Raw genomic sequence first — 12,799 nt, 5'->3', positions numbered from 1 at the left:
GCTTGTTTAAATAAAGCATTATTTAAAAAGAATGATAAACAACTTTGATATGCTATTAACAAGATTTTTTTTTTTTTCATTCCATTGTTTTGCATAGAATTTGATCATATTTACAAGACATTCTGCACAGCTAAAGAATAGCTGAAGCTGTTTTGTTGTGATTTCATTTCATCTGACAATGCTTTTTATTTCATACATTATGTCAAAACCAACAAAATACAACATTTGGAACTACAATTCTGAATGTAAAATACAGCAATTTTTAACAATATAGCACAGTGTAATAAAGGAACACTTGACAAACTAGTTATTAGACATCCAAATCTGTGGCCATTATATTTTGTGTTAACTTTACAGGCCAATTAATTGGTATTGTAACAGTTGAAAAAGTGGACATTTATTGGAGCTTTTGTCCAACTTAATTGGCATAACATTCGTGTACGTTCATCTCTAAGCAGAAAACAAAGATTCATAATACAATACAGAAGACAATTGGTAGTGCTCATGTTAGATTAATTTCAAACACAGTGCTTCTGTTGTCGATTTTATGGGACATTACTTTTTTTTTGTCCCCTCAGCAGTAGTTAAAGTTAAATTGCTACAATACAACGGTTTCACATTTGAACGCATGCCAATTCATTGGAGACAGAAACTGAGCATTTCCAGTCTTGACCTCCTGTAAGGCAGCCAGTCATGAAACAACAAAGCATTATCATAGGATGACTAATAATTTGAACACTGCGCTAGCTAGCACTCCCAATAACACCACTGATTTACCCACATCAAATAAAAAATACTTGGATGTTTCTGATCCTGCAGTTTTATAGCACCATTTAAATCCACCTAATTTATGCTGTGGATGCAACCAATGCATCAGGCTCATCTTGTGAAACAGTGTTGGGATCTCTAGAAATGGGTGGGTAGACAATGGGAGAGGAACTCGTTAAGAGTGGCAAGAGAATGCAGGCAGGGATCGCAACACTAACTATTCAGCTCAAGATCTTAATGTTCTCTAATAGTGCTGGTTTAAGCAAAACCATAGTGTTTCCTCCTGCAGCAGCAATATCAGTCTGCACAGCAGCGTCCCACAAGAAGGTCAACAGAGCTGCTGGAGCCTGGAAGATGGAGAAATGAAGTCAAAATTGATCTTATTTCTTAAACCGGTATTGTGCATGACTCAGAGCAAATTAGTCTTAAGAAAACAAAATGAAATTACTTTCTATACCTCAAACTAATTTTTGACTGTAACAACTGCCTTGTAGCAAGAAAAATAAATACTAACCTGTATTATCATCTCTTAACATTTCATGGCAATACAATCTGGATGACACAAATTAAGCCTCACCCAATAGAATATTGTTTTTACTAAAAAAAATACATCAGTTAAAGGTGCATTCAGTATTTTCTTTCTATTAAAGTTTAACTCTTAAAAGATATTAATTGTAATTTTGCAATACATGCAGGAAATCATAACTACTCATTAAAATGAAGACTCCAGTCGTATCAGTAACCTTATAAAAGCTGTTTTATTCTACATGGAGATGGTCCACACATGGGGGCAGCCATGTTAGAATCACATGACTAGCTGAATACTATTTAGTTAATCTCAGTAACTGTCCTGTTACTACACATTTCACTCACTGATCAAAGTAATTATGGCTGACTGTGAATACTACATTTCTACAATGGCAACTGACACTAAAAATTATTGATTTTAAATGATGCTGCATCCAAGCCGCTAGGTGTCAGTGTAAGTCCAAGATGACACAAAGACCAAACTTACTGAGTGCACCTTTAAATATGTTGTAAATGGGGTTCATGCAGTCCAGAATGGAAAAATACTAAATGATCTGAGAGCACTACTGGAGAAGAGTTAAACAAAATTGTTGTGAATAATGTCACAAATACTTTGATCTTTACCTACCAGGCTAAACTCATTCAGGGCTACCTCATTATCATCTTTCAGCTTTTGTCCACCAGGTGCAACCAGCTCAAAGGGCTGCCAGCCATTCTCCAGTGAATCACGCACAAACTGGTACACTGCTGCCACCCTCTCCCATGCCAGGAATGTGCCTGCAAAACATTTAATGGTAAAATGAATCAACTCACAGTGATGATTATTTAGTACAAGGATGTTAAGTACAGTCTTTAACTCAAAGCTTGTAATGTTGAGATTGCTTTTGTTGGGACTTGGAGCTTGTTGATTTGGCTCATGTCTTAGATCTCTTTTATGATGTATTTTATGAAATTTCTATGGAAAAAAAAAAACAAAACATCTGGAACCAAATCGGCAAAAAAAGTGGGCCGGCACTGTTGCACTCTACTACATTGAAAATGTTGTCGAACCGATAAAACAAAATAGGTAATAGCTAACAGGGACATTTTGTGTGCGCTACTCCATTGAGAAATCACAGCACCTTTAAGCCAAAATAATTGTCCATACCCATTACTTTTCCCTAGAATCTGCTTCATTTGAATGTGTTTAATTTAAACTGAATCAAGAGACAAGTGTGAACTCATCAAACAGAGAAACTGCCAACCCTGGAGTATATTTCCATCTGGTAACCGCACTCTCAGAAGGGCGTAGTTGTATTTTCTTCTCTCTCTCTGCTCGTCTTTCTCTCGCATGGCTTTTGTTCGCAGCATTGCGTTTCTCTCCACCATTTCACTCCTGAATTATGAAATATTATAAAAAACATTGTTGGATCTGATCAACTTTTTTATAACTTTTAGGAACTTGTTTTGTTTTGGCGTGAATACTTTTGTTTCCTCACTTAATTTGCTGTTCTTTCTTCAGTTCCTCTGTGGTCAGATTGAAGAAGTCGGGGGGCAGCTCAAAGTGAGTTGCATGCTGAGAGGGTCTGAAGACCTGTGGCTGACGGTCCAGCTTTGCTCTGATTGGCTCCCCATTCTGCAGACACGCCAAATGAACCTTCAGAACCTCCAGAGCCTCGGATTCCTGCTGCGGCAATACCAAGTACTCCTCTGTCCTTTCTGTGAGGATTTAAGGGATGGAGAGACGTGTCAGGCAAGAACAGAGGAACATCCCAGGTTCAATTCATAACGCTGACATTACAGTCCATAAATGTTAAAACAGACACAAGATGTATACATTATATGTTATTATTTTAATGTGATAAAACGCATACTAACATTATCTGTGTAAGTTATTTTCACCCTGAAAACCCTAAAAATGGACTCAATTGATTGAATAAACTTGTTCCCTCAATTCAACTGAGTAATGGCATCTCCAAAACTTCTGTAATTAAGTTCACTTTATGACCGCGCCACCATGTTTGTGACCAATATTCAATTTACCTTCATTGTAATGCGCTGTGAGATGCGACAAAAACCTTCATCAGGAGTTAAAAGAAGCTCTTATGTTCATACAGATGGGATCATCTCAGACGTTTTTTAATACTGTGACTAAATCAGACCAGAAAGCAACACAATAATGTGTGTAACTTCTGAATGAGAGACATTCATGGTGATGTACATGTGGGTGGGTGTACTTGCCGGTCATACGTCAGACTCACCAGCGCACGGAGATGAATCAATGATAAAATATCTTTAATTGTCAGTGAAAGTTAAATTTGCCAATATTTGTGCTGTCTTAAGACCTGTATGAACTTTTCCTGGGACTTGGAATGGATCGAAAGCAATTTTTGATGTTTTTCTTGATATCGTTTTTTTTTTAGTATTTTTCCGCAAGTGTTTCCTCCCACTGATAGTCACAAATATGGCGGCTGTGGGGAAAAGTGACATCACTGAAATGGGTCAATAGAATGAACTTAACTATTTAAGGTAACTGGATACAAATAGACTTAACTCTGATTTGCTATTTAAATGTTATTGTTTCAACTTAATCATTTTAATCAAATAGCCTCAAATTTAGATAACAATAAAACAGCTTTCTAGGTCAGAACAGAATGCATAGACCCCTGCTCTTCAGTTCTTCATAAGGACAACTGTGACAGAATTAACAACAGTGTCCAACTTGACCAATCGGGACACAGATCACCCTAATGGTGACATCACACGAAGCAACTATTTGCAATAAAACAACATAAATAATACTACAAAAGAGCAAAAACCTCTATGGATTCTTAATAACAACTATTTAAATGTCCCCATGTTTCCTTTGACCAAGTAAACATAATTAAATAATTCAAGCGCAAGGGATTATGGGTATTCCACATAGCCTTAATTCTGAACTATTAACACTTAAAATCTTAAGTCTATATATTTATAAGAAAAATAAGTTCAAGGTACATAGATATGAGCCCAAAACTTAACATTTCAAATAGTTTAATTAAGATGTCTTGATTTTTCCAGTAATGACAACATTAGTGTTTACAGTGCAATATTACAACTTTGTTGTCATGATGATGGTAAACTCAGTAATCGATTTTATCACAGTAAAATCATGTGGAACAGAGATTTTATTGTATTAAAATCATATTAGCATGACTGTAACCAGGTTCTTTTTATTTTTTATAAACGACGGACGAGTCAAAATAATTTTTTGTATAAATCAACATTTCCAGACAAATGCTGTCAATTGAGCTTAACTTGTATTGAATTATGAAGATTTGCCAGTGATGGATGTTCAGGAAAATCAATGTCTTCAGAATCAATACATTTTCCAATAAATCTCCACTTTCACTTCCACATCCTTCTTTTGTTTTTTGGTGATTCACATTCTCCGTTCATATCGCCACCTACTGGTCAGTCTGAACGGAGGTAGAGATTTAAAGTAAAAATGGATTTAAATATTTATCTATTTACATTTATTTACATTTACATTTATGCATTTGGCAGACGCTTTTATCCAAAGCGACTTAGAGAGCCCTTATTACAGGGACAATCCCCCCGGAGCAACCTGGAGTTAAGTGCCTTGCTCAAGGACACAATGGTGGTGGCTGTGGGGCTCGAACCAGCATCCTTCTGATTACCAGATTACCAGTTATGTGCTTAGACCACTACACCACCACCACTCCTACACCAGCAAGGAAGACACTGCTCCGATCTATTTCTCACCCACATCTATTATATTGCATCTGAGGATTGGATTTAACCACTGGAGTCTTATGGATTACTTTTATGCTGCCTTCATTTGGTTTTTTGTGTTTCAAAGTTTTGGTCACGATTCATTTGCTTTATATGGACCAACAGAGCTGAGATATTCTTCTAAAAATCTTCATTTGTGTTTAGCAGAAGAAAGAAAGTCATACACATCTATGATGACATGAGGGTGCGTAAATGTTGAGAAAATTGTCATTTTTGGGTGAATTATACTTTTAAATTCAAATTCAAATTTAAATTCAAATTATAATACCTTCACCATCTACTGGCAGCATGGTACTCTCAAACCCCAAGGCCTGCAGGTACTCCCGAGTTCCGTCAATTCCGCTAACCTTCTCCTTTGTGGGTAAAACAGTGCAACTTGAATAAATTGTTTTTATTAATGCCAGTTTTGTTTTATTTGATCCAACAATACAGATGCTCTCTTACCTGAAACACTTTGTTGCTGACTTTGAGCTTCCGATACTTTTCCTCAGTTGGATTCTTACAAATGTTATCAATGTACCTGCATATTATAGGTACTGAATTAAACGTTAAAAAGTCAGAAGTTTGCATACACTTAATTTGAAGTCATTAAAACTAATTTAACCACTCCACAGATTTCATATTAGTCGTTTAGGAAATCTACTTTGTAATTTTTCCAACAATTGTTTACAGACAGACGGTTTCACTTTTACTTGACTGTCACAATTCCAGTTGGTCAGAAGTTTACATACACCAAGTTAACTTTGCCTTTAAACAGCTTGGAAAATTCCAGAAAATTATGTCAAGCCTTTAAGCAATTAGCTTCTGATAGGAGGTGTCCTGAATTGGAGGTGTACCTGTGGATGTATTTTTCGGCCTACCTTCAAACTCAGTGCCTCTTTGTTTGCCATCATGGGAAAATAAAAAGAAATCAGCCAAGACCTCCAAAAATTGTGGACCTCCACAAGTCTGGTTCATCTTTGGGAGTAATTTCCAAATGCCTGAAGTTACAATGTTAATCTGTATGCCAAACACCATGCGACCACACAGCCATCATACTGCTCAGGAAGGAGATTCTTTTTCCTAGAGATGAATGTAGTTTGGTGTGAAAAGTGCAAATCAATCCCAGAACAACAGCAAAGGACCTTGTGAAGATGCTGGAGGAAACAGGCAGACAAGGATCTATATCAACAGTAAAACGACTCCTATATCAACAGAACCTGAAAGGCTGCTCAGCAAGGAAGACACTGCTCCAAAACCACAAAAAAAGTCAGACTACAGTTTGCAAGTGCACATGGGGACAAAGATCTTACTTTTGGAGAAATGTCCTATGGTCTAATGAAACTAAAATGTAACTGTTTGGCCATAATGACCATCGTTATGTTTGGAGGAAAAAGGGCGAGGCTTGCAAGCCAAAGAACACCATCCCAACCGTGAAGCATGGGGGTGGCAGGAAGACATAACCCAGGAAGTGAAAGCTCAATCGCAAATGTGTCTTCCAAATTGACAATTACCCCAAGCATACCTCCAAAGTCGTGGCAAAATGGCTTAAGGACAACAAAGTCAAGGTATTGGAGTGGCCATCACAAAGCCCAGACCTCAATCCAATAGAAAATTTGTGGGCAGAACTGAAAAAGCATGTGCGAGCAAGGAGGCCTACAAACCTGCCTCAGTTACACCAGTTCTGTCTGCAGGAATGGGCCAAAATTTCAGCAACTTCTTGTAAGAAGCTTGAGGAAGGCTATCCAAAATGTTTGGCCCAAGTTAAAGAATTTAAAGGCAATGCTACCAAATACTAACAAAGTGCATGTCAATTTCTGACCCACTTGGAATGTGATGAAATAAATAATAGCTGAAGTAAATAATTCTCTACTTTTATTCTGACATTTTACATTCTTAAAATAAAGTAGTGATCATAACTGACCTAAGACAAGGAATGTTTTCTATGATTAAATGTCAGGACTTGTGAAAAACTGAGTTTAAATGTATTTGGTTAAGGTGTACTGTATGTAAACTTCTGACTTCCACTGTACAAGCATCAAAATATGATTGTTTCACAAACCTCAGTTAACAAATTGACTCCTTACTTGCAGATGATGTCCATGGCAGCCTTTACTTTCTCTCTCTCTTTATTAAAAGTGTGAACCATCATAATGGAGGCCTCCATTGCATCCTCTGAAAACCGCTACGAAGAAGAAGAAAAAACATCTTTATTAAAAAAGGAACCTACCTTGAATATTTTGTCTATAGTAAATAATCTCACCATCAGAATGGCCTCCTTGATGTGTGACTCTCTCTCGCTCTTTGTTAAGGTTTTTCCAGTGAGAGGACAGATGAAATACACTCCTGACACGGAGAAACAAGACGGGTCCTTCTGTGGAACACTGGTGCCCTTGAAAAGGTACATTTTTGGATGAGCTATGCCTTTTAATGCTGGGCCACCACCACCACCACCACCACCACAAATAAAAATGTGGGTCTTGCCTTGACATCTGCATCCTTTTGACCAGCCGCTGTGGCAGCTGCCTCTGCTTCAAGCTCCCGCCTTACTGAAATACAAAAGAAAACTAACTTCATTTTGAATTCAAACACTGGTGCCAACACAGAGCAAGTGGCTATACATATATGTGCATGCGTTACCTTGGTTCCTTATTACATCCTGTGATGTTTGCACTTTCGGCCGGTGCTGTTGCTCCATCCTGGCCAGGGCGGCAGCCCCCGCCCTCTGCGCTCCCTCGGTGGGTGCGTTTCTGGGCGCTGAATGAGCAGCCTGTGGGGCCTGATATTTGGGGCTGTTTAAAAACAAGAAGTCACTTACACATATGTGTGGTTATAATTGTTGTTGCACTCAATAACATTAGTGCAAGCTTCAGCGTTAACGTGGAAACCACTCCCATGTGACTAACACAAGAGCTTTACTAAGCCTGTTACCTTCTGAGTAATTATAGAGATAAGGTTAAGCTCCCAGCTTAAAGGGATAGTTCACCTAAAAATGAAAATTCCTTATATAACACAAATATTTCAGCTCTGTAGGTCCATACAATGGAAGTGAATGGTGACTAAAACTTTGAAGCTCCAAAAAGCACAAAGGCAGTATAAGATTAATCCAAGTTATGCTGGCTTTATTTGCTTTTTGGAGCTTCAAAGTTTTGGCATACATGCATTTGCATATGGACCTACAGAGCTGAAATATTCTTAAAATCTTCATTTGTGTTCTGCTTGCTGTTTCTCTTTCTGGGATGGCATGAGGGTGAGTAAATGATGAGTGAATTTTCAATTTTGGGTGAACTATTCCTTCAACATCATGGTTAAAATAGCTTTACAATCTTGATTCATGTCAAGCATTTAGCACATTCTGTGAATGCTGTTAGACCAGTCAACTTAACCAGAACTCATACAGGTGCATTCATACATAAATGCAGTTTATACAATTGTGTTAGACATTACAATAAACTCAGGGTAAAGTGAAGCTAACTTTCATATCTGGATTGTAAAACTATTCTCAATGAATACATTGAGACAAAATATGACCCTAGATTGGACTTTTACCATCTAAAATGCAGGCCTGATAAAGATTATGTCATGTAATAATAACCAGGTGAAAAGTTATTTAGAATGACAGAAGCAACCCAGCTGGTTTCCAATGGGGGAAAGTCAGTGTTTATCCTTCATTAATAAGACGAAATGCGAATCAGTGCGTCTAAATCTGATCTTCGAAATGCATCATGATGCAGCTGTCTAAATGCTGTCTAATGATCAGAGTAGTTGCCATAACATATCTCGTTAAACAGCTGATAATTTACCTTGACTCTTCTGTAAGTTTCTTTCCTGGCCCTGCCGTCTTGAATTTTACATCCTTCTTGATGTCCTCGAAGAACTTCTTCATTCTTAGCTAAAGACACAACAACATATGTAAAGTAATATGCAGGTTTTAATGAAAAATAAGTTGCTTTCAATTATTAATAACGGGATGTGGGCAGTTCTAGACCGGAAGTGATGATCGCTTTCGAAACACCGCTTCATAAAGCTTCGAAGACTTTACGAATCATTTGTTTCAGACCAAAGCTTCGGAGCGCGTATCAAACTGGCCAAGTCACGTCTTTTATTATTATTATTTTTTTATTTATTTATTTTTTTTATATATATTATATTACAAAAACATAAGAAACATACAACGCCAAGGGAAAATGCCAAAAGATTACACGAGGAGAGAGAAAATACAAAATACACTGTAAAAATAAATGTCTAATTTTAACGGTAAAGCACTGTAAAAATCCTAAAACGTTAGGATGTTAATTGATTAACGAGTATTAACTGTAAAATAAAATAACACAGCCATTTTTTTTTGTAATATATTTTAAAAGACTATAGTAGTTTTTCCAGTAAAATGTTGTAAAAATTAAAATTTTAAGTGGTAAAAATAAGATTTCCCTGCATAATTCATGTTTTTTATAGTAAATTATTGTTAAAATTACAGTAAAAAAAAAAAACAATAATCGGGAATCCCCACAATTCCGTGCCTGACCCATCATATTCCATTATATTTTATGGGAATAGTTAAGATTCATCATATTTTTTATATCAGTTACGTAAGTTGGGGAGTTCTGTTTTATATTTAATGTAGTTTATTTAATGTTTACTGCATTATTTAAAAGAAATAGAACTCTTCATATTGTTTATCAAAAATAATAAACCCAAACAATACATTATCAAAAAAAAGAAGTTGAAAGTCTTTATTGATAGAATTTATAATAAATTGAGATACACCTTGCCAACATTTCTTTGTGTCATCACAGTACCAAAAGAAATGAAAAAGAGTCTCAGGTTGTGTATCACAAAACGTGCTGTTCACATCAATGTTCATTGAAAATCTTGATACAATAAATGATTTAACTGGATAGTATCGATGAAGAAGTTTAAAAGAAACCTCTTGCACTTCATTTACTAACAGATATTTGTTAGGAAGTGTCCAAACATTTTCCCACACAATATTCTTTACAGATCTATTCCAAGTTACAATATGGCCTGTAAACACAAACATTTAGGAAAAAATCTTAAATTCTTGATATGTGAACAGATGACCATCCTTGGCTCACAAGATTAATACCATTTATAAACCACTTTTCAAAAAACAAGGACAGGTTTGTAACCAATATACATTTTATTCCCGATGAAATAACAAGTTGGAGAATACAAACCCCAGAAGAGTGTCGCGAAGCATGAGAATAAACATCACTCCCCAATTGAGATTTCCAAAAAGGTAATTCATCAGTACTGTGAGTTTCCTGTAGAAAACAAAAATCTGCCTTGCGTTGTTTGCCAAATAAAAAAATGACTGTTCATTTCAAACAGTCTCTTAATACCCTGGCATTGATAGAAACTATTGACACTGACATATTGACAATGACATTATGTCAACAATTAGACGACTGGCCAAGTCACGTGATTTCAGCAAATTAGGCTTCGTAACGTCAAACTGTTTCTAAATAGTTTCGTCATGTTGCTTTACAGCTGAGTGGAGTTGTTGACATAATGCAATACTCCAATGATCATGTAATGGATAAAGAAAAGCATATCTTATACGATTGTTAATTCTAATGGGAAAGATTCACATTCATAAAATGAAATGGTCTGACTCCAAACCTAATTTTCTTCCATTTGAAAATGATTTCAAACAATATTGTAATGTGCTATTCAATTGTAAAAGTAAAAAGGCGATTAGAGCCTGATTAGAGTAAGCAAGTATAATATTGTTGGACTGCCCGCCCCCAATAGACCTTATTCACGCTAGCGCCATCTTTCAATTTTAATGGAATGACAAGGAGGCTGTAGTAACAGCTGATCCAGGGGCGTAGTTTACAGTGGGGAGGATCGGAGGTAAACCCCCCATAATCAAAACAAGCAAGTACAACCCCAATATTTTTACCATGATCAATGGAAACAGATGCTTCACACTGCACCCCCACCAATGTTTAAGCCAATTATACGCCCTTGAGCTGATCTAACGGCCAAAGAACGTTATGAACTTAATATTGCAGCCTACCATCAGAATTATAACTCCCTATTGCATCTTCCCTCAAATACCAAATACTTTTAAAAGAAGCGCGTTAGTTATTTTTGCATTAAAAGCGCCCTTTTCACTCTCACATGGCTGCGAACGCTTTCCTCTCCTGCTTTTTCTTTCATGTACACGCAGAGGTCGAGCGAGAGATATACCCATGGAGATAAAAAATACCTGGAGAGAGATATCCATTAGCATCCCCATCAAACTCGCTAACTTTCCATCAATATCTTTATCTTTAATATACTCCCATCACTAAATACCAATTAAACCTGTGCTTTCCAGGAACCTAAACACTACTGAATTTCCCCCCTTCCCGTTTCTGGATTTAACCATTTTTTTTTATGTTATTTCTTGTTCTCCTTTCCTCCTCCATTTACCATTATATATATATATATATATATATACCATTACATGAGTCCAGTAGGATGCTTCGATATTAACTACATACTGTTCTTAATCCAGTATGCCCCAATCACAATCTTGATTACCTTCTTCTCTCCTGCTCCTCCCAGAGTTCCTTCACCTCCCCACTATTGACTGTATTGAGGATAGATGTCTCTCCTTAGTTTCTGTATCCCAATATTGTTGCCATCTCTGATATATCTTCTTTTTTTTTATTAATGACTTGATTTCTGAACTACCATGTGAGATCTCCATTTTCACTGTAATCCCTTCCATTGGTATTTAGCCAATCTATCAGCGTCCTCATTCCCTTTCACTCCCACATGTGCAGGGACCCACACAAACTGTACCTTCTCACTTAACTGCTGTAATGTATATAAAAGATGAAGAATTTCCAATATAATATCTTGCCTTGTTTCAGATTGCCTAACATTAAGACTTGACCAGAGCAGAATTTGAGTCTGAGCATATTACTGTGTGCTGTTAATCTCACTTATCCATTGTATTGCTATCATTATTGCCATAAATTCACCATAAATACAATGATCACTAATCAGATATCAGTATCTTCTTTACAATTTTCAATTTAGGAATTGTAAATGCAATTCCGACCTGTCCACTACTTGGATTCTTTGATGTATCTGTGAATATGAGTGTATTATTTCTAATAATACTAATAATAATTTGTAAAAGGTATATCAGAGAAGATGTATAGAATATATTAGAGAATATATATATATATTGTTTGGAATTTATAAAAAAAACGAACAGTAATAATAAAAAAGGCCAATTTATATAAGAAAGTTATCATATTCTGAAAATATTAAGATCTGTTTATTCCAGGATACTGAAGACAACCATGAAAAATGATTAAAAACAGGCATCGAGTCATTGTAGCTACTATTGACTGGAGTGTTCTCATTGCATTTACACACCTGTGACCAGCAGGTGTCCTCTTTGTGCGGTGTTTCGAGCGCTTCGAAACAGTGAATCATTTTGCAAAGCAATAGGTTCAATTGACTCGAAGTTTCGGAACACTTCGTTTCTGCCATCACTACCGGAAATATTATCATCAGGCGATTGTGATGTCAAATATCGACTTTTAGCAATTACAATAAATTAAAGCTCAAATTACAGCATCTGTGGCATAATATTGATAACCACAAAACAAATGTTTTAACGTTTTCGGATTGGCCCCCGTTCACTTCCATTGTAAGGTTCTCACTGTAACACAGAGTTTTTGCTTTTTAAAGAAATGGAGGAATAAGTCAGAATTAATTTTCG

The 12,799-nt window shown here is 36.3% G+C and overlaps 1 protein-coding gene across 1 annotated transcript; it reads right to left on the bottom strand.

Annotated features, from left to right (window-relative positions):
• Positions 1-139: 139 nt before the first annotated feature.
• LOC127640005 (UBX domain-containing protein 6-like) lies at positions 140-9,024 on the bottom strand. The gene is made up of 11 exons (XM_052122378.1): positions 8,853-9,024; positions 7,690-7,841; positions 7,534-7,598; positions 7,313-7,441; positions 7,137-7,234; positions 5,515-5,590; positions 5,339-5,423; positions 2,775-2,994; positions 2,541-2,671; positions 1,925-2,073; positions 140-1,115 (listed from the first exon to the last, which is right to left on the bottom strand). The coding sequence occupies exons 1-11, from the start codon at positions 8,933-8,935 to the stop codon at positions 990-992; spliced, it is 1,314 nt and encodes a 437-aa protein (XP_051978338.1). The 5' UTR covers positions 8,936-9,024; the 3' UTR covers positions 140-989.
• Between the last annotated feature and the right edge of the window lie 3,775 nt (positions 9,025-12,799).

Source organism: Xyrauchen texanus, chromosome 48 (assembly GCF_025860055.1).
Source record: "Xyrauchen texanus isolate HMW12.3.18 chromosome 48, RBS_HiC_50CHRs, whole genome shotgun sequence".
Lineage (NCBI taxonomy): Eukaryota > Metazoa > Chordata > Actinopteri > Cypriniformes > Catostomidae > Xyrauchen > Xyrauchen texanus.
The sequence above is the reverse complement of the archived record's forward strand: the minus strand, read 5'-3'. Positions and strand labels throughout refer to the sequence as shown.

Coding starts and splice junctions, on each gene's coding strand:
- LOC127640005 (XM_052122378.1), bottom strand. CDS start 8,935: ATGAAGAAGTTCTTCGAGGACATCAAGAAGGATGTAAAATTCAAGACG. Junction 2,672..2,774: donor AAGAAAGAACAGCAAATTAA/GTGAGGAAACAA, acceptor TTCATAATTCAG/GAGTGAAATGGTGGAGAGAA. Junction 1,116..1,924: donor CCCTGAATGAGTTTAGCCTG/GTAGGTAAAGAT, acceptor TCCATCTTCCAG/GCTCCAGCAGCTCTGTTGAC.